At 40.4% G+C, this 22,162-nt stretch overlaps 1 protein-coding gene across 1 annotated transcript; it reads right to left on the bottom strand.

Moving 5' to 3' along the window:
* Positions 1-227: 227 nt before the first annotated feature.
* On the bottom strand, positions 228-19,619 carry fscn2b (fascin actin-bundling protein 2b, retinal). Its single transcript, XM_041973635.1, has 7 exons — positions 19,518-19,619; positions 8,671-8,769; positions 7,813-8,539; positions 1,337-1,493; positions 1,110-1,231; positions 840-1,007; positions 228-724 (listed from the first exon to the last, which is right to left on the bottom strand). The coding sequence occupies exons 1-7, from the start codon at positions 19,518-19,520 to the stop codon at positions 519-521; spliced, it is 1,482 nt and encodes a 493-aa protein (XP_041829569.1). The 5' UTR covers positions 19,521-19,619; the 3' UTR covers positions 228-518.
* Positions 19,620-22,162: the final 2,543 nt, after the last annotated feature.

Below are 22,162 nucleotides of genomic sequence, written 5' to 3'. Positions count from 1 at the left end.
CACTCGTCTCAAATAGCACCCTGAGTCACTGTACAGTACTTGACTTGATTAGTGACAAGCACCATTATGCCTGTGGTACCACTTAACTGCCTCAACGTCCCTCATGTTAATACCTGCAAGAGACCAAGACACAGATGGGAGGACAGAGCATGTAATGAAACAACAAATCCAGTCATACCAGTAATCAGTCACATAAATGTTGCACGTGGGACTTTGCATGTCTTTATTTCTTTACTATCAGACATCCAGTCGCGCTTGCACCAGATGTTTAGTTGAAAAGAAAAGAAAGGGAATATATACTATTTTATCTTGTGGTTTGAGATCTAACTCAAAATATTGTTCACTCCATCAACACTTGTCTCGGCTGACTATACTGCATTTTTTTATGCTGCAAAATGGGAGAGAAACAGTGACATAAATGTCATGAAATCTAACTTTTGACTACTAATGTTAAAGTTGTGAAGCATCTCAAACATTAGAAGAATGAACTCTCAGGTTTTAACTAATGTTGGCTACTTTTAATACTCCCACAAAGCAGAGCTACTCAGACTAAGTCCATCTCCTTTGAGAGTGCCTCCCTGGTCCCCACGCAGGTATTTGCCATTTTTGCCACGAATGGCAAGGCGGCCATGCTCCAGGAGCTCCAAAGTGAAATCCTCTGGGGCTTCACCATCTGAACACACCAACCCAGCGCTGTTTACGTACCAGAACCGGCCATCAACACCTGTACAATACAAAAGGCAAACCAATGATGAGAGAAAAGGAGATTCATTCATTTCTTTCGCATGGTTTCCACTGGAAACTTTTCAGAAGTCTGCTTGAGGGGGGTTCATTCTGACCTTTAATGTTATAGGCGCCGTTGCTGAATTCTAGGGTGAAAATATCATAGACTGATCTGCTGGCATCCAGCAGGTTGGAGTTTTTGTGGTGGCAGATGAATCCATTCTTTCCTCTCAGGATCAGCATGGGCCGGTTGATTAGTTTTAAAGTGAGCTGCTCATCCTCACCTGATACCAGCAAAAATAATGGAAATAACCGGATGCAACACAAGAGAGGTCAAAGTCCAGGTCTGAAATCCATGAGTAAAGAGATGGTGAAGAAAACGTTACCTATGTAGTCACTGACTGCAAGTAACTGGCCATTCTTCTTGGTGCAAATGTATTTGCCATTATTAGCTTTTAGTGCCACCTTGTGGCCGAGCCACTCCACTGAAAACATGGCATTTGCTGATCTGTGATAAAGAAAAGTTTAAGAAATATTTTCCTTTTACCGTTCCAGGAAATATTGTGATTGGATATTAAATGTGCATGTATAACTGAGAACTTTATTCACTTACACTTCTCTGGCAGTACTCTGGATGTCTCCATGAGCCACCAGAGCCCAGTAGTTCCCTTGGCTGGTGCGGAACGTGCACTTCTTGGTTTCCTTGTCAATCTCCATCTGAAAGGTCTCCATGTCTGTCTCATCTTCCTGATTGGCAGCAAGGCTCACTCCTAGGAGGGGAAAGTAAGTGCATGTTAGAGTGACATTTCCAAGATTTTATCTTCTAAGTCTGATGCACCAAGTGTAATTATTTTATTTGATATTATATTTCAAATGACATATTAGCGGATTTGCAGACAATGACAATAATGTCATGATTTTAGAAAAACATTCTGTTTTTTGTTTAAAATATTCTTTTGCTGTCAGTCAGAACCGGTCAAAGAAGTCATAAAAAACTTCCTGGATTCTTTTCTCCTTCAAAATTTGATAAAGCTTTAAACAAACAAAAGAAAAATCATTTATCCATCCACCTGTCTATTTTTATGCTGCTTATTCCGGACCGCAACCAAACAGTCTATGCAGAGTTCCCTAGATCTTGGTCCCAGAGGGACACCAAGGTATTCCCATGTCAGCTGAGAGCTGTAACCATTGCAGTGGATCCTGGTGCGAGCATTCCAGCATCTGGTCAGGATGCCCATGGGAAGGAGCAGAGACTCTACTTTGAGAGTCCATACTAACCCTTTTCTCCTTTTACTAGCATCAGCTTGAAGCACATTTTTAAAAATGTTCATTTACCAGTTCACAATTTTAGTTTTGGAGCCTAGAAGTTTTTTTTTATGGTTTAAAAAAACAAAATAAAATAAAACAAAAACAAACAAAAAACAAAAAACAAAACAAAAACAAAAAAAACAAAAAACAAAAAACAAAAGAAAACTCTAGAAAATATCTAAAATTGTAAAGTGCAAATTTAATAGTGTGCAATCAACAATTAAATTGTTGCTACAACACCCACACAAAAAACCACACCTCTGATTAGTAAACAATGTACGAAAACCTCTTGGAAATCATCTTAGCATTTGGATAGCTCATGCATGAAAGACAAACACACCTGAGATGCACACAGAAATACATGCTGGCAAACAGTGGCTCCCTCTATCGATGCTAAGATGGTGTGACATCCTAGTTTTGGAAACAAACAGGCAGCTTTGCCATCAATCTTTTTCTCAAGACTTGACCAAGAATTTTTAGGTTGAGCATTTGTTTGTTTCATATGCACATCATTATTATTATTTATTTTTGTTTCATAAGCATTGAGATAAATTACTTTAATATTTTCAACAGGTTTTTAGCACTGTCAAGATGTGAAAGCCCATCTGCAAAAAAAAAAAAAAAAAAAAAAAAAACAGATCACAGATGGCCAAATCCTTAATTAGATGCATCTCAAAATATCCCAATACATTTCTTAATCCTTTAACAACACTAATCTATGTGCCTCTTATCTCTTCCTGCTCTTTCCTCTGGTCATCCCTTGTTACCTTTCCCTTCCCCCCACATCTCCATCCATACCCCTGACACCCTTAAGCCCCACCTCATGCCATTACCCCACCGTCAGCCCTGTCTCTTTGCCCTCTTCACAGCGGGGCTCTGATATAATCAGCTTTCGAGTACTCCCCGCTCAATCCCTCAATCCCCTCAATAAAAGAATAAAGGAAAAAAAAAGAAAGAAAAAAAAAAACAGGAAACAGCTAGAGGATTTTATGTGTCACGCTTAGCAGGTTGTGCAGATAATTATCAACCCTTCTCAAACCTTAAGCTAAACACCACACTGAGTAAAACTATACACAAAGCAAACATAAAGCTACAACACAACATTACAATTTCCCTTTGGATTAATAAAAATGTTTTCACTCATCTAATTCATTAATAAAGAAACCATGCGTCATTATACATGCTAAACATGTCAAATGTATTGACTGGTTTTAGAGTTTAGACGTCTTTAGGAAGTCCGATTACACTTACGTAGGGAAAGACAGATTTACTTTATTTTACATTTACTTCTGAGGTAAATATAAAACAGCAGATAATATGTAAGTGATTTGAAATTTTTTCGAAAAGCTGTGAAATTGCTGATGCCCTGAAACTGAGTTAATTGTGTGGAAAAAGAATGAATGAAGCAGATAAAGGAGATGACAAACTGCTCTAGCTGTGTCTAACGCAGCTGAGATTTGAGCTTATGCAAAGACAGGTATGCTAACAAGCCTGCTAGTGTTGCTCATGTACAAATTCAACTTTAATATTTAAAAGTGAAAGCTCACACTGACTCTCATGTTCTCATATTTATCCATACAAACCACAGGCAGTTTGGCTGGAAAAATATAATCGACCATTACTTTTAGAGCTGCAGCTGCAGGACTCAGAGGGAAAGAATTGTCTTCTTTCTTTAAAGAATGGTTCAATGTTTCCTCTGAAGGAGATAATAAAGGAAGCATTGAAGGTCTTTTTCTTTGAATCTGGAGAATTTGAGCAGCTCTTATCAAGGCTGGTCCCTAGATAGTTCAGGGTCATTTCACTCAGTTAGGAACCTTCCTAAGCAAAAAAGACTATTTGACCAGACCTCTAAAAATTAGCATGGTGACAAACGAGAAGGAGAAGGCAATTTGTTTCTCATTATACAAAAGTGTGAAACTGATGATAAGGAAAACTGTCAGTATTTTAAGGGCGCTTTGACAATATATTTTTTTCTGATTTAAGGCTTGCTCTTTTCTATTGGTTTGCTGATTGGTCCACCAAATTACACAACACAAGTTAGTCAGTAGAGCACTTTGCTGTTATGCTCTGTTTTAGTCCTTTGACTATTCCATACTGACACTAGCCCTGATGATCATTTTTGTATTGTATCATGCAGACGTTTTAATTTCTGAAGGTGGACACAACATATGCTCTAATTGCAAGGCAACTTGCATGCGCAAATGTACTGTTAACCAAATTTAAATCCAGCCTTAGATTACTTATGGATACTGGATTTCCAATACAGATGTAATTGCACATGGCAGTCTGATGGCTTGCTTTCAAAAAAATAATCTCATGGTTTACAATAGTGTTGTTTTTCACATTATTTGGGGTCATATTGCTTCCATTTAAAATCTGACTGCAGTGATAAACTGGAGGAGGTAAAAAGGGGATGATTCGCGACAAAGATGTCATGGTTACTGAGCTACTTGGATGCTTTAATCACATCTTATTCACACCTGATAAACTAGGTATCGTAAGGTCTTACAGCAGGTTAAATTATCATTGATCTTAAGTGCATCTGAGGCATAAATTTTCTGCAGCTATGCCTGGGGGCCTATCGCGCCCATTCTCTCTCATCCTGACTCAATGTCATGCTTTGTCTATCTATTCCATGTGTCCATTTCACACTAATTCAACCCAGAAATGATCCACAGATGAGGCTCAGCTGGGACCTCACAGTTGCTCTCTGATAGAGGAGGAGAGGAGAGGAGAGGAGAGGAGAGGAAGAGGAAGAGGAGAAGGGTGTGTGTGGGGGGGGGGGGGCTTGATGACCAACACATGCTTTGATCAAACAAAGGATAAGATGAGTTCATCACACCCATGATCACTGATAAATTAGAACACAGCACATGTGTCAGTATCCTCCTCTGTGCTTCTAGACAACACACTAGTAGCGAAACTGGAGCCCATTCCTTATCAAATCCCACATCAAGGTCTACTTCCTGCTGTTACTGTACCAAGAAGTCTGCAAGCAGAGCAGGCCTAACTAAGCCATCAACAAGAGATGGTGAAGACATCAATTATTGATAGTGAGCTGATGCCACTATCCCTGTGTCCCTCATTTTCTTCTTTCTCTCCCAATCATTCATTGTTCACAGCTGCATTTTCTGTCTTTTACTTGTGCCTGGATGTAGTACATACTATTTGTATATGGTTTAAAAGTAAGTTTCTTTTAAAGATTATCATCTCATCTTCAGATTCAGAGCAGAGCAAAGCATTTAGAACCTAACATAACAGGAAGGACATGAAGGATAACAGATGTAGATGGCATGCTAAGACAAACACACATTAAAAAACAACAAAACAAAAATGTATTTCATTGTTGCCTACAAGAACAACTACTTTACACTTTCACATATATTGATGTGCTATCTATTACCATCATCCTCTTTTTTTACTGCAGCACTCCTCTGCAACATGTGGAAAGCAATGATAACAATTCAGTCTTGAACCTTGATGTAAACATTCACAGTGACACATGTTGCTGAACACTCTTTTCTGTGTTTGGTTGATTTTTAGTGTAAATAAGTGCTGAGTGTGGCTGAGGACAGCAGATTAGATCAGCAGGTTAGAGCTGGACACAGTGGGGCAGAAGTTTTGGCTGCAGGTAAGAGGCAGCTTGGGTTTCTGAAAGCAGACTCCCCCTCGCCCTACAGGAACAGGGGCCAGCTTCATCAATAATTCACTACACCTCACCACTCGCCGCAGCAGGACGGTATGGTTGTGAGCGAGCGAGTGCAGTGGAGAAAGATGAAGCCTTTGTTTGTGCAAAGTGCAGGAAGAGAAAAACAGGAAGGTGCTCCAAATACTTCTTTGTGTGGGAGGATAAATGCACATGTACAAGCTTATATACAAAATAACTATATGCATGTGCTTTATGGTCAACTTAATTGCTCCCTTCCCCTTCAACCAATCAGTTTACAGTGCTCCCAGAAGTTTGGTTGCTGCCTGCAGCCCCCACTGCCATCCAGGAACAATGAGCGAGGAGAGATTCAGTTACAGCACCCAGGGTTGAAGTAACTCGAGCTTGCAGACAAGAATCTGCAGTCTGTGGATGGTTGTCATGGCCTACTATACTCACAAGCACTGTTGGTGTATAGTAATCTACTCCAAATCCAGCTTCAAATCAGACCAGCAGACCCCTTTGACCATCGGCAAATAAAACTCTGTGCAAGCACCTCTACTGCACCCCTAGCTGGATGTAACACGACTCTCACAATTAGAGTTGTCCCAGTTTTTACGCCGATCAAAGAAACTGATCATTGTTTTTGAGAACAAAATGATTGAGAAATCCATCAGTCCAGTACTGTGATGTCATGCTTACATGCTGATCAAATAACCCCATGTAACACCCCTATCACAGGAGTGAAGGGTAAATACATAATACAGCATTAACAGAGCATTACTGTGCAGCATATTGGTTACAAGCAGCTGTTTCACTAAACCTGTGGGTCAATAACAGACTGGATTAAAACCATTACCCAACAGTGCTGAGAGGCTAATTTAAGATGTACGAAAAAGGGATTTATACACACACACACACACACACACACACACACACACACACACACACACACACACACACACACACACACATATATATATATATATATATATTTATATAGAACATCATATTAGAATTAAAAAATTAATCCTCACATCTTTACAACATTAGGTATCCACAGTTTAAAAGAATACAGAACTTCATTTGGCCACATAATTCATTCATCAGCACAATATTAAAGCATATTTATTGCACATAATTGTTTTCGCAACATGAATGTACAAGAAATCTGTTATACTTGTGTAAGCCAATCAGTTGAATCAATTACAGCCCTATAATATGTGAAGTGTACAAAATTAATGTTCTCCTGTTTCAGCATAATGTTGAGAAGGATGCTGAAATTCACTGTGATATTGGTGTGATGTATACATGGCACTGAAGCTGGTTCGGTGAAGAAAACTAGGAGAAAGGTTTCAGCATCCACATGAAACGGCTGTAGTAAATATAAGGCTGTGGGAGGTGCTATAATGATGAAAGAGTAACACTTCAGAGCTAGAACATGCGCAGATAATGACATATCTGCTTGCTCCGGCTGTTGAAGGTACAGTAGAGCAATACTGTTGTAAAAGAAGCGCATTTTGGTGATAAAGCTGTACACAAGCCAGGACTGTCTGGAGCAGCACCACAACATAGTTGATCACGAATGCCATTATTGTTGTTGTGTTTGGCATGCGTTCATCACACTGATGTCATTTCCTCCAGTTGTGTGGTTACGCTTTCCTCACAATACCACAGAGGGTAGAGGTCTCAAACCTATCCACCTTGGTACCTGGTTTCAGACATGATTGGTTTCATGGAGGCTAATCCCGTTTTTTGTGGGGATGAAAGGATGGATTGCTAAAATACTTTGTGGTTTTACTGTAATTCGGCGTCGTGGGGAGGGCCCCGTAGATGCCTGGTGATGTGCAGACAATAACCATAATCACCATCTAACCCTTATCAGCTGTCAATTTCTTCTTCATTATGCATGTGAGCAGGTCAGTGTGTGTCAAAAGCAAAAGCTCGTGTGACCACTGTCAGTGGCATTTCAGGTCAACCTTTGTCCATTTAATCAGCTGTTTGGAATTCTGTGTCCGTTTTTAGGGAAACTAGCAAATGACTAAAGGAACAGGTTGTCCACACATGCAAGGATTAAAGAAAATATCAGATTTGTGAGAGTGTAATTTTCAGCTGACATATCTTTGTTTTCTTACCTTGTCTTATGGAGACATAACGGCCATTAGCTGCTATCAGAACCACTTGTGGGTGGCTCTCCTCCAAGTCAAACAGTTCATCTTTGCCTGGCTTAGAGCACCTTCCAGACCTCAAGGTCCCTGTAGGCCCCATGGGAGACAAATATTTCCCCTCACAATCTTTAAATGCGAGCTTCCCGCACTTCAGCTCCAATGTGTATGTTGTGGCCCTCCCACTCTGTGTCAACAGCTTTCCATCATTGCTGAGGAAACGGCTGTCACAGGTTTTTAGGCAGTACTTCCCATCCAAGTAGACAAGGGTCAGGAGAGCTGCCACACCCCAGGGAATGTTCAAATCCACAGCGATTTCCCCATCCTCAATGGAGAGGCGGGAGTAACGCTTACGAGCTACAGACAGCAGGTTTGCCTGTGGATGCAGAGCCAGATGCATTGCCCACAGCTCAGCATCTGTGATTACCTGAGCGAAACAGGACAGGTAGTCCCGAGAGCCACCGAAGAAGCGGAGATACTGCTCAGACTGCAGGGCCCATCGGCCATCTGACTGAGCCACTATGAGGAAGCGGCAGTCTGAATTGCGGCCATCTGCCTCACAGGTGACTTTACCATCTATGTCAGAAGCTAGGTAGCGTCCCAGGTGACTGCGTAAGTACACCACCTGGGTATCTTGGGAATCCTGCTCCAAAGTCCATATCTGCTTTTTCTTTAGGCTGGGAGCTGATGCATTTACCTGAGAAACAAAGAAGGTGTCACTCAAATAGAATTTGCACAATGTACAACAAACATGGCAGTATCTTCTCTGTAAAGTGCTGTGGGCCTTGCAGATCTACAAGCAGTGCACCATTGATTTATATTTTGTACCTTGAAACCAAAGGCTTCTGCAGTGAGGTAGCGACCTTCATGATTGATGAGACCAAACTGCAACTTCAAAGGACGGTTTCCATTTGCAGGCATTTTCACCTGTGGATTTGAAAGAGTGGAAAGACAGAAGAACAAGAAATTAGGAATGGGGTGAAGGGGTTGAGGGTTAGGGGGTGGGGGTAGAGGCATTACATGGGATGCAGAAGTGAGTGGTATGGCTAAGGGAACCAAGGTAAGCAGTGATGTCATGGCAAATGATGAAATTCAAAAGCTGTAAAAGCAGGAAATAAATTCATTAAGGTGCAGTATATTAAAGCACTCCCAAAACCACAAATTCCTTCCACCGCCCATGGCTTCATTATACATTTTTCCAGCCACAGGCTCCTAATTTACTTACTGCGGTTTTGTGGCTTCCCTTATGCAGTTCCTGCGGCTCTAATTCCAGCTCTCAGATTTAAGAGGCTTCTTTCACCAGGCGTCCTCTTGTAATTCTTTCTCTTTTTCATCCACTCTTGCTGGCTCTTACTTTCTGTTGATCGTGTCTCCTCACTCGCCTCAAATGCTCCAACTGTTCTCCCTAATCAGGTTAGAGGCAGCGAAGACTTGAGTCAGCCTTGATCTCTGTTCAGTCCGATGTCAGACCCCCTTTCTCTCTAGACTAATTTTGCTGTGGACTGCTCAGCTCCGCTTCTGCAGCCTATCGTTCTCCCTCTGTCTCGCCTGCTAAACAGCTTCACCTCTGTTCTTGCATGACTTGTTATTCACTCTGAAGGCTCAATCACGCAGACTAGACTTCTCTGGGGTTTTGTGTTTGCCTCTCCCTTTGCCTGTTTGGATCAATCACATTAAATACCTTGGCCCTCCTCTTCACCTTCTGCAAAAGTCCAGCTTCCTGGTTTGTCAGATGCAAGTTTGATCAGCGAAGGAGAACATCCTCAGTGTTCCTAGAAATTTTTATGGTAGCGCACTGAAGCACTCCTTCACTCTTTCTTTACACATAAGCCGTCCATCACAACTGAACCCAGCAACAAAAGGTGCTTCCCTTTGTAATCTTAAGCCTCTCTCTGTCGCTTTTTCCTCCCATCCTCTCCTTCTCTCTCACTGCCTTTCTCTAACCTGCCATGTGGGTAATCCTGCCTTTCTCTTACTCTGCACCTTATTCTGAGCTTTGTACTTCACCTCTTTCTGCCACTCTTAAACAGAAGTAAGTAGAAACAATGCTCATATATACACACACATTGTCGAGTAACCAGAGCACTCCCCATGCCTTTGGGGTACTTGCCTGAGTGCAGCTCCTCTTACCTGCCTGTGTTGGGGTTTAGTTACACACCTTCTCTGATTGCAAGACGTCCTAATGGGAACTGTGTTAGAGAGGCAGGGGAGGCAAACTTTACATCTGAATTTAGGAAAGGAGATGGCAGGTATTATAAAGGAAACAAGCTAATCAACATATGGGGTTTTGAATGAATGTGTATGTGTGTGTAATCAACCTTGCCAATCAGCCTATAATAAGTCCTCTTTGAGGAGTAAACAGACATGTCTTCTTCTGAATCCATCTAATCCTCAACCCAATCATCCCAGCCTGGCTAATCTACTGCAACCACCCCTCCCCACTCCTCAAATGCAGACATACACACACACACATACACAAACTCACTCTTTAGCTTGTCAGTGGCTATAAACGTATACATAGATTCACTGACCCACAGAAACATACATGTCATCACCATGCACACACACACACAAAGGTCATTGGAGGCTCTCAGAGTTCACAGTAAACACCACCCACCCAAAGATTTAGTCTTCCTGACTCAGACTTGAACTGCTGCTTAAAAACGTAATGAACAATGCATATCACACACATATTCACATGCTCACAAGCACACTGTGTTGTTAATATTACCTCTGCCCCTTGATACAGTGGCAACAAAAGAGAGGCGGTTGTAACATTTCAATCATTTCAACAATTAAAATAGTAAATGCAAGAACTAAATGGAATACATACACACTAATATCAAAACTATGATACTGGAAACCATGGAATTTGATTCTCCAAATAAACATATTTCTGTTATTCAATGGGAAACAAATGAGATCTGCATAAGGTGGTGTTTGATGTTGGTGCCATGAGGCACTGTTAGGCTATGTTCACACTGCAGCCAAATTGGCCCAAACACATTTATTTATTTATTTATTTGCCTATATGTGACTCATATCTGATTTTTTCTGACAGTCTGAACAGCACAAATCAGATTTTTTCAAATCAGACCCATGCCCAGTTCATATGTGGTCCTAAGTCGTATAAATATCTGAAGTTTTTCAAAGTGACCTCAGTCTAAACAGTCATGTCGCATTTCAACTTTTACGTCAGTGAAGTGAGACAAATATCACAATTCTGTACAAGAGGAGACAGACCATTTTTAGAGAACAGAAGCAGTTGCAAGTTGAGTCGTTTGGTTAAAATTAAATGTTAGGTTAGGTTAGGTTAGGTTAGGTTAGGTTAGGTTAGGTTAAGGGACCTAGGGTTAGGTTTAGGGATAGACCGAGTTAAGGAATTTTTTTCCTTCTTTTTTTTACATTGTTGTTAACTTTGGGAATCACCTGTTGTTTGATCAAATTTAAACACCACAACCACTTGAACATGTTCAGGCAACACAGTGATTGTTTTTTGTGTGTTTGTTTGTTGTTGATTTTTGTTTGTTTGTTTGTTTGGTTGGTTTTTTTTTAATCCACCAGATCACAAATTTATTCCAGCAGATTTATTGACGTTTCTCTACATTGGTCTGCCACATTAAACTCTGACTTTAAAAGCATCTTTTTTGCATTGATTTGTTTTGCAAAATGAAACCCTTAAACAGTTGCACCATATGGGTGAGAAGAGAGTGGAAGAATGTAGCATTTAGTGTAAAGGACCAATATCAATTCATCCATTTGGGCATAATTTCCATTTTCCAATCTCCCATGTAGCACTGGTGCCCCTTTTCTTTTGGGGACCATGGAGTATTGGTAATCTAACCATCAAAATGACCCCAGCACCCTAACTGAGCAGCCATGACAACTACACCTTGATCTCCAAAGGTAACAGGTCATCCTACCCATGGAAAAAAGAGGCATACGGCTAAAGGAAGGAATTTGGACTGAGCCAAAGTTATTTTAGTGATTCAGACTCAGATCTGTTTATAATTTAATGAGCCCAAAATGACAAGATTTATAGTTTAAATGATGCAACAACTGATGAAATAAAAACATTACCATCAGTGCTGCTGACATGTTAAAGTTTATTTGACTTTAATTAAGTACAATGTTCAGTCAGATTATCATGAAAGCCTAACACTTTCCAACTTCAACACCTGAGATGATGAGGACTGATTAATCAGAATAACTGATCCTGCAGTCATGTATTATTCACGACAAGAAGGAAAGTGGGAAAAAGTTTACATAATCTGCTAATTTGCTCATTCAGGAGCTTCAGGAACCAATTCTTTTCATTATCAGACTTTAATGTAAAAGCAAGCAAAGGACATTTTCAGTGTGAAAGAACCAAACAAACTTTCATGTTTTGTAGTCTGTACCCACAGCGAGAACTGAAGGTTTTGTTTTATCATGTGAAAAAACTGCCTTTTGTGGCCTTCAAGTTCTTTAAATGTTTTCTTCACTTTCTCAACAGTTTTTTCACATGATAAAAAAAAACCTTCAGTTCTTGCTTTGGTTACATTTCTGTCTATTTCTTTCCTCTTTGAGACTTTAGGGAGAGCAGAGTAAAGGGAAGTCACTCAGGTCTTTAATTTCATTTTAATTACATGCAGCGTGAAAACAATTTAGCACAATCTTCACCCTCCTGTACAAGTGCTTTATTGTGTAACTTGTTTTGCCCATGAGAAGTCTAACACATATCTGAAACATTCAGATCTATGTTTCACACCTACTTGAAAAAGTAAATCTGTTAAAAAAAAAAAAAAAAAAAAAAAAAAGTTGTAATTTTGACCTACACACAGTTCTGTTCTGCATTCTGGGCAGTAAGAGGTGCTGCATCGTTTGTAAGCGTGTAATATGTTAAGCACTCAGCATCCAACTCTTTAAAGTAGCTGAGTTAAAGTGGAAATCAAATCTCCACTTTTGCATCCTTGGAATCCCACTCATGGACCCCTCCTGTTTTTTCCTCTAAATTAAACCAAAAATCCACAAATAGTTGCACAGACTGTAAGAAAAATTAAGTAGGAGGGAACAGACAAATCAACAAATCAAACAACTCATACATTGTTATTGTTATCAGTGCTATTACTTTCATTACTAGCTCTATTATCACTATTACTGTACTTCCTTCTCATATGTATCCTATCCCACGCATCATTAGCTCACTCCCTGGGGCCCCTGGGGGCTGCGTCATTGTCTGCTGATGTGCCGTCGCTTCTGCTGCTGCCGACGGCACAGTGACGCCTGTCAATAGCCAGATGCTGCCCCCCCCCCCTTCTTCTTTCTTTTTCCCACTCCTTCTTGAGGACAGCGGCTGTGCCAGGTTCACCGTGGCAACTGTAGGAGGGTGCTTTAGAAGCCATTACAGCGATCCTCTGATGACACTCAAATAGCTATCATTACACCTCCTCCAAGGAGACATGGAGTGGGGGATGAGGGAGGGAGAGAGGAAGGGGGTATCGATAGAAGGAAGAGGTATGGGCAGAAGTCTTGGAGGAGAGGAAAGAAGTGGCATAAGAACAGGTGGAGAAAAAAAAGGTGAGAGGGGGGATAGGGATAGTGGGAGAAGGGCTAAAATAGGAAAGAGAGAAGTAAAATCTACAAATTACACAGGCAGACATGGATGGGAAGAGTTAAAGATATACAAGGTGCATGGAAAGATGAAAGAGGGGGGAAAGAGCGATGGAGAATGGGGAATTTAAAATGACCGTTTCTGAGTTAACAGCCTCCAGCCTTTTTCTACCCTATTAAGTTCTATTCTGCCATTACTTGGGACTGCGGGGTGCAGCCTCATACCCCACAGCTCTTCCCCCAGACCCCCCATTGTATAGACACACATATTCCTCACTCTCCTCCAGTCATCTAATGCTTTCTTCCCCTGTGTAAGTCTGAATTTCCCCTCTTTTCACTCTGTTGCTCAGCTAATTTCTAGGTTGTGAACTGAATGAAAAAGAGATCAGTTGGATCAGTTTTTGAGTCCACTGGTTGTCCTTGTTGTTGCTTCTCACAAACGCATTCCAAAACAAGTGGGAAAGCTTATTTTTATTTATTTTTTAATTTTGTTTGTTTTTTTTTTTTTTTTTTTTTTTTTTTTGTTTTTAGATGCCTTTGTTCACTCCCAGATAGAGCAGGACTCAGTTTCAGTTTAAATGACAAAGTGGCTCTTCTTCATCCATAGTTTTATTTTTTGTTAAGTTGGCATCCTATACCTTTGGTGTTGACCTTTCTGAGATATTAACTAATAAATCAGAATAACCTGTTTCATTCTCTTTTATTTTTGTGACAAGAATTGGAGTGAAAACAGATGTAAATAGGTCCAAGAAATCATTTGCACCAGCTTTAGTGACTATGATGTCAAAGCCAAGAAAAAGGAGGACACAATTTGATGATAAATAAACCAACTTGAAATGTGTCATGTAAAAATTGCATATTACTTCACATCAAACCTTTCTCAACATAGTTTTAAATTACTCTTATTTCTTCTTTTATGGGATCAACTCAGAGAAAGTTTCTCAGCCCTTGGCTGTTACAGCTTCTTTGCTTATACAAATAAATAAATGGCATCCTTTGGAGGACAACTTTTTAAATGGAGAAACCTGACATCCAAAATATCTTGACATGCTGTCATATTTCATGTCACATATTATGTTGTCCATGCTCATCCTTAAGCATGGAAATTAAATGGATCTTTTTCTTTTAATGCTACTGCAGCTGGCACGAGCAAATCCGAACTATCCAAGTCATGTTTTGATCACTGCCCACAGTTTGATCAGATCGTTTCATCCTCTCACCCGCTGAGCTGGTATTTGTACATTTCATTTCCTCAAGCCACCACTGGGAGGCACCGTCCGCCTTCTGCTTTGGCTTCTCTATTAAAACGTTGCCTATATATCTTTTGGAGGTCGAAAAAAAAAAAAAAAAAAAAACGAAAGAGAAGATTGATGCTTGGTTTGTCAGTGTTGGTGCCTGTGTGACTGCATAGCGTAGGAGGGAAGGAGTGTAGTGCTATTTAAAATGGCTCCTTTTAATGTTTCTTGCTTTTGGGGAGGTGGGAGTTGGGGGGAGCTTTGTAGAAACTGAAAGGCGTCAACAACACATGAGGCGTTATCAAGTATAAAACATCAGTGCAATTAAAATGATGGCGGCGGCGTGCGTAGGATTGTTTCCCTTGTTTCAATTATTTCCAGTGACCGGCCTACCTGAATCTATTCCTGTTGTGCAGTGCAGACTTTATGTGGCAGCAGGAGCAGCTTTGACCCTCAATTTTAGGGCCTGAATGTGTGAATGTGGGTTTTACCTCACTGCTAAGCATGCACTTCTCATGTGCTTTTAATCTCATTGGTTTTCTAGCATGCTGATTTGATTATAATTGGGGCAACACACGCGCTTAAAAAAGGCTGCAGCGCAGCTCTGGTGGCCTCATGCGCTCCAGCATAGTGTAGTGTATTACTGTTGCTTTTCTTATGTGTCAGAAGCGACGCTTTGAAACGGTCCGGATTAACTGATGTATCGCGTTTCTAAAAACAAACCGCCTCTGAATCATTCATTTATTCACATTTGACTATTACAGTGCGGGTTTGTGCTTTATGGGAAGAGCAGCGCCTTCCTGTGTGGTAGGAAAGAGTTAATATCAATGGGCTAAACGTGATGAGTGAGAGAGACTGTGAGAAACAGCGAGCCAATCCGCGTCGAGATTAACACCTTGTGAGTCCGTGATTGGCTTACGGCCGTTGTCGTTGTCGTTTCGAACTCAATACCCACGTGGGGCCACGAGCCAAAATGTGAACTCCTATTGGCTAAAACCCCACAACCAAGACCCGCCTGCCTAGATTCTCGTTGTGTCATTGGCCAAATTAGCACAACTAACCCCTCCCACTCCCTCACACCCCCGATTCCTCGCCTCCACTTGCCTTGTTTTTCCGTCCGAGAGGAAAGGAAATATCCCCTCTCGCGAGCTCCATGGACTTGCGCGGGTAGTCGCGCTGGCGCTGCCGCTTCACATCGATCACAAGGTGCGCGAACGCATATGAAACATTTCGCGTATCTGTATAAAAATAACGATAGAAAACCCTACATTAATTTATCAACTATTTAGTTCATCGTGGATGTTGCAGGTCGTTGAGTTTCCCGCTGTTCTCATTTTCAGCCAGTTTCCCCGAGACGCTGTTCTGTTTGTCTCCCTGTTTCTACATTTTGTCTTCAATGCAGCGAGCCGGTGCGCTCGCCTACTAAACTGGAGAGCGACACGTGCACGAGCGTGCACACGTGACACGGCCATTAGTAAATAGTCCAGATTAACAGATCTATCTATCTATCTATCTATCTATCTATCTATCTATCTATCTATCTATCTATCTATCTATCTATCTATCTATCTATCTATCTATCTATCTATCTAATGCTTGTTCACAATGCTTTTTATTTACACTTTTATTTAAATCATAAGGTGATCTGCTGCAGATGCATACATTTTACAACAATTGTTTCCTTTTTAAAGACTGTCTATTGTCAGTATTTAAGCTTCTAGCCAGTGTCTAGCTTGTAACAGTGGTGTTAAATGGATTTAGAAGAGAACAACACAGTATCTATTTAAGTTAAATTGTTTAGCCTGATTATACAGGTTTTATCTGTATGGGCAGTCTTGAACCACTTATGTACGTGGCTAACTCAAGAAGATGAAAACAGGACACATTCATTAAATGCTTGATCAGTCAGAGTATAAAAAAACAAAGAAATGCAGGCAACATTGATTGCTTTTGAAACACTTTAACCTTAAACTGAATTATAAAATGGTGCATCTCAGTGCCAAAAATGTACTGCATATTTGGCTTTTATTAATGTGAAAACTTTGACATTAGCATGCTGTATAAAAAAAAAAAACCTAAGAGGAGCTACACTGGGAGGCGTTGAATGTTAAATAATCCTTTAAACTGTATGATTTAGATAATTATATGTTTTTGCCTAAGAATGCTTTAAAACGTGTCCATCAGTGTTTCATGTTTCAAGAAATTAAGCTAAAACCTCCACGGTGAAACAGACTGGAAGGTGGACAGTGATAATAAAATCAGTATAAAATTCAATCACAAAGCTGCTTCAAATTTTTTGCAAGTATAATGAACGGATAATTTTAATATAAAGACAGGGCCATGTGTGTTTGTGTACTTCTACACTCGGCAGGCTGCATTTTGCAGTGTGAATACATTCACCAGGCCTTTGTTGCTTTTTGCCATGTTCTTAGCCGACTCCTGAGCTCAGCTGCTTGGAGCAGGGCAGGTTGAATGTAGTAAGTGCATTGGAGCAATATGAGAAAAGCTCATCTAATGAATTGTGGTCAGAGAAACCAAATTAAAATCCACTGCAAGAGCTGCAGAGTTTTGGATTTTTGGATGCAAACAAATCACAAAACACCAGTGGTTTGCACATCAATTATTTCAATGACTTTGAACTTTTATGCAGCACCTTGTACCTGAGTTATACTGTATGAACATGCACATGTGCATCAGACAATAAAGTGCTACTGTTCTCTTCTGCTTGTACTTCCATGTGACCAGTGATACTCACTTGGCCTCACACTCAAGCTTCAGTGCGCTGAATCTCATGTCCATTCAGTTCACCTCAGAATCAAGATCAGTCAGCTTTTTCTCAACTTATCCTGTGCCGGAGCCATGCTGAGGATTTAGCTTGCTTCTGATCGAGTAGCAGCAAGCAAGGCAGCCCTCGCTGTGTGACGACTGCAGGAGGGGAGCTGGGCCAGTGGGGAAAGGGAATACCCCCCAATGTGTGCTCGGCAATTGTTGTCGTGGTGATGGTGACCATAGTGGTGGTTGCCAGGGAGATGGCGGTTGCTTGTCTGACCCGTCCCCCTCGTGCTGTCACCAGCGTTATTGATGCACGCCGCTGCTCGGCATTGTGGGAGTGCAGAAGGGAGGGCGGAGAGGACAACGGTTAATGAGTTCAGGAGGAGCAGGGACTCTCCATGCTCTCCCTCTCCTCTTTTCCTCTGTTATTCTCTCTCAGTCCGTTTCTCCATCATCACCCCCTCTCTCTGCTCTCTCCTTCTCCCCTTCATTTCTCATGGGTGTCTGTCTTGTGTGAGTGTGTATTAGAAATGTGAGTCTCTCATGATCCATCATGGCAAAATACACTTTGTCTCCTTCATACACACAAAACACACACAGATGCACCAAACATAAGCACACACCTGAACGGCATTGACAGTCAGTCCCACACCTTTAGTTGAACAGTATAACTGACTCATTCACAACCACTCCTTTCACTCTCTTTCACACACACACACGCACACACACACACACACACACATGCACACACACACACATACACAGATGCTGCCCTGCTGTTATGCCTGAAGGTAGGAGAGCCAGTAAGATTAATAATGACCCCTGACTCCCCGTAGACAGACCCAAATATACACAGTTTGGAGAGAGAGAGGAAGAGCAATGATAAGGGGAGTGAGAGGGAGAACAAGGTTAGACCAAATGCTGACTAAAAATACACAGTTTGGAAACAAAGAGAGTGAAAATGTATAGTTTAGAAAGTGATTGTAATAGAAAAGGAAGAGTGGATGTAAAAGTAGGCGTTCAAATGTAAAATTCGGTGGTGGTGACTTATAAGAGAGTGTGACCATGAAGCAGATTGAATTAAAAAAATTTTAAATCTCCAACAATTACACAGCATGTACTATGAACAGATGAGACCCTGGTGCGACCTGGTGTCATGAAATAGAGTTTGAATAACATGCAAAGCATGTTATAATTACACATACTTTTTGTTGATGTTCTTGTGTTTTTACACACCCTGTACAGGATGACACCCTACCCTATGCTCCCTAACATAAACATTGGCTGATTACATTTAATTACAATGAATAACTGGCATGTAAATAAGTGGTATTTATATGCATTACCATGAGATCAAGTTGTAGCTCCTGTATTCATGGATGATCTCACTGTCGTTTTCTATAGATATTATAATATAGATTGTTTGGTTAACCCAGTCTCATTACAGAACATGAAATACCTAAAATAGTCCACAGTGCAAAACATTACACTTTCACATTTCTGCGTAAAGATATAAACTTTCACTGATTTGCTTCAGTTTGGCCCCAAATGGTTGTACATTGGAATTAGGAGAAAACAGAAGGAGCTTATCTAAGGACCTTTGTCACACCTTGTGTGAGCACTTTCATGCAAGAGATCACTGGTTCAATACTCTTCTTGCAGAACTTTTTCTATGGTTTCACTTTACTACTTCCCTGTCAACTTTTCTACTGCTATATGATCTGCAAAATTAGGATAGACATTAAAAGTCCATGTTTGGGGGTTCAAATAAATGCATATATTTAATGATTATGAAAGCGTACTTCTGTCATTGTTGCTGACAGACAGGGGTCAGACTGTTCCCATTGGCTAAAATAATACAGGTTGTTTTAGATGCTTGTGAGTGTGGCGTTTGATACAGGTCAGCCTTCTGTTCTTTCTGGGGATTTTGTATGTCAGCTTTATAAATATAAAATGCAACTAGCATCTTTGTGAGCTGAAATGCTAATGTGTAAACACATTGTTTTCTTAGAAATACAGAGTTTTCCTCAGAGAAACAGAGGATATTTGCATTGGCAGTGTGTAAGAACTTCTTACCATCTTATACTGCAGCAATCTCACAGATTTCTCAGCTGTCTCCTTTTTTATTCTTTCTCTCTCTCACACACTCAAATGCAGAGGTCCGTGATATGCATGAGTCTGTAGAGACAAAAACAAAGATACAAGCAATAGTATACAGACAGAGGGATGCACACATGTATCATAATACACAAATACTCACACTTACAGAAGCCCCAGCATGGATTAATGTGTTTGGCTCAACTATTTCATTTATTACTGTCCGAGGCCTTTTGTGATGAGGGCATTTTTCAGGTTGCTAACCATTATTCCCTTTAGGCCCCGGGCTCCTCAAAAGACTGCTTGAATGTGTGTGTGTATGTGTGCGTCATTGTGAGACTTACACAGCCTTATAGTTATGGTTATGGTCCAACCAAGTAGTCACATTTTTTTTTCTTTCTATTCTTCAGGGGATTCATGCTGCCATTTCTGACTGTACTTAATGCTCCTTCTCCATTTGTCAACACATGCCTAAGCTGCTTGAAGCCTGTTTGTTTTGCCATGAAAGGTTTTTTTTTGTACCTCTATCATACCTTGAAATATTGCTGAGTGTGCTGCATCCATCAACATACCATCTGAGAGAGAGAGAAAGGTGGAGGGGAAAAAGAAAATAAAGGACCGAAAGAATACCACCATATCACTCATCTTTCCTGATCTTCTTTTCTCTCCCTCCCTTGTGTATCAAAATGTGTTTATACACTGATCAATTATAGCACAAATTACATGCACATAAATCTATAAACTTAAACCACATGGCTTCTGCTCTGAATCATGGTTGGTGTTTGGTTCTGTTTTCATGGGTTTGACTCTGCCATTGCCACAAGAATAAATTAATTCCACGGTTAATTTTGGTTTTGTTTGCGGAGGAGCATTTGTTTTCTTGCCAGTTGGCTAATGCAGTACAACAGCTCAGTGATTACTGGAAATGTGTCTAAAGGTAGATCATGTAACAGGCACACAGCCATGAGGCTGTTGTCAACAGCTTTTCATTCATATCTGCATTATCAAGTACAGGTGTGTCAACAATGAAGGTGCTCGTTACACATGTGAGTAAATCTTTAACACCAAATCTTCAGAATGAAACAAATGCAAATGTTCCTGAACATATCCTCTAGCTGCAGAGCATCTCCTGCTGCTCTCAGTCTCGAGTACTTCCTGGCGTAAAGATTACTAAAAATCATCATAATCTGTTATTTTCTGTCATCACCAGCTGAGCTAATAATCGTATAAAACTGTACTTATAAACTTGATGCACCATTGACGTGAAGACAACATCAGAGCTAAAGAACACATATTTAACTGCTGTGCCTGTTATGTTTTTATTTAGCATAGTAAAAATGCTAATTTTAATTTATTTATTTAGAAAAAATACCTAAATAAAAACTACACTAATATTGAGCCCTTCCTACAGTGGAAAAAGATGTAAACATAGTTGTCATTATTTATCTTCAGCTCTGATCAGCATTTTTACATCCCCTGGCACAAATATGGAAACAATGAAGACCTTTTACCTCCATTGGTACCATCTGCAGTTCAGCCACAAATTTCCTCCATTCATGCAGCCCTGGAACATTGTCCAATTGGCATCAGGAGCAGAGTGTACAATGTCAAAGTTATTTTTTTAATTAACTGAATTCAACCAAATATTGAATATCATGTCATATTTAACAAACTAAATCGATTTAACCAATTTTAACAGGCTACTGACTTCTTTTCTTCTTTGACATACATGCAATGATTAGAAGGTTTACCTAGTATAATCTGTGAACTTGTATAAAAACAATTCTTCTTTAGTTTGCTTCTCTGTTTCATCATGTTGGGCTGCAGAAGTCATGGAAAACAACATGTCTTATATCTTTAGTTTTAGGCCAAGGTTTGCAAAGAAGCTACTTACAGGAATTAAGTCACTTTTAATACCATTGAGTAAAAGGCACACCAACATCATCACAATGCTCAGAATTGCCATTTTGGGTGTACTTGCTGTCTGTTTACACTGGTTCAGCGGTGGCTCTCCTCTTTTTAATCTCAGTCTTATTCAGAATTTCTGACGAGTATTTCATCCTTTTGTTTTTTCCTCCAGTTGTGTAATCTACTGCAGCAGCTCACAAAAAGGAATTTAACCAGCGGATTTTCATCTCTGTTTCTGTCTCGGTGCAGTGCAATGAATATGTTGCATAAACACATTCCAGAGGATAGCGTGCTTCTGCAGAAACTTTTCTAGGTAGTGTGTTTTTTGGGCTGACCGCTGTTTGGATATATAGACAGTTTGGGGTTTATGTGAGCAGAAGTAAAGATGGCTGCATTTGCAACGTGTCAGCTAGATGATGAGAGCAGGGAAGGTGGCAGCCTGCATCAGATAATTCATGTAGAAAGGGTTACTGGCTACAGACGCAATAAGTACATGAGTTTAAATGCAGCTGTACTGGTCTGGATGAAACTCCCATGTGCAGATGAAAACATTTTTTCTCCAACAGATTGGGATTGTTTTTGTTCTCTGATTATGTGTCTCAGTGTTGTTCTGTCACACATTTTTAACAGTTTAGTGACAAACCTAATGTTCTCAAACTTTTTTGTGGAGGAAGGACTGAGGCTATTTTGAAAGAAAATGACACAAAATCAAGTGG

Source organism: Melanotaenia boesemani, chromosome 21 (assembly GCF_017639745.1).
Source record: "Melanotaenia boesemani isolate fMelBoe1 chromosome 21, fMelBoe1.pri, whole genome shotgun sequence".
NCBI classification, from domain to species: domain Eukaryota; kingdom Metazoa; phylum Chordata; class Actinopteri; order Atheriniformes; family Melanotaeniidae; genus Melanotaenia; species Melanotaenia boesemani.
The sequence above is the reverse complement of the archived record's forward strand: the minus strand, read 5'-3'. Positions and strand labels throughout refer to the sequence as shown.

Coding starts and splice junctions, on each gene's coding strand:
- fscn2b (XM_041973635.1), bottom strand. Junction 1,494..7,812: donor TTATGTCTCCATAAGACAAG/GTAAGAAAACAA, acceptor TTCCCCTCCTAG/GAGTGAGCCTTGCTGCCAAT. Junction 1,008..1,109: donor TGCAGTCAGTGACTACATAG/GTAACGTTTTCT, acceptor TGCTGGTATCAG/GTGAGGATGAGCAGCTCACT.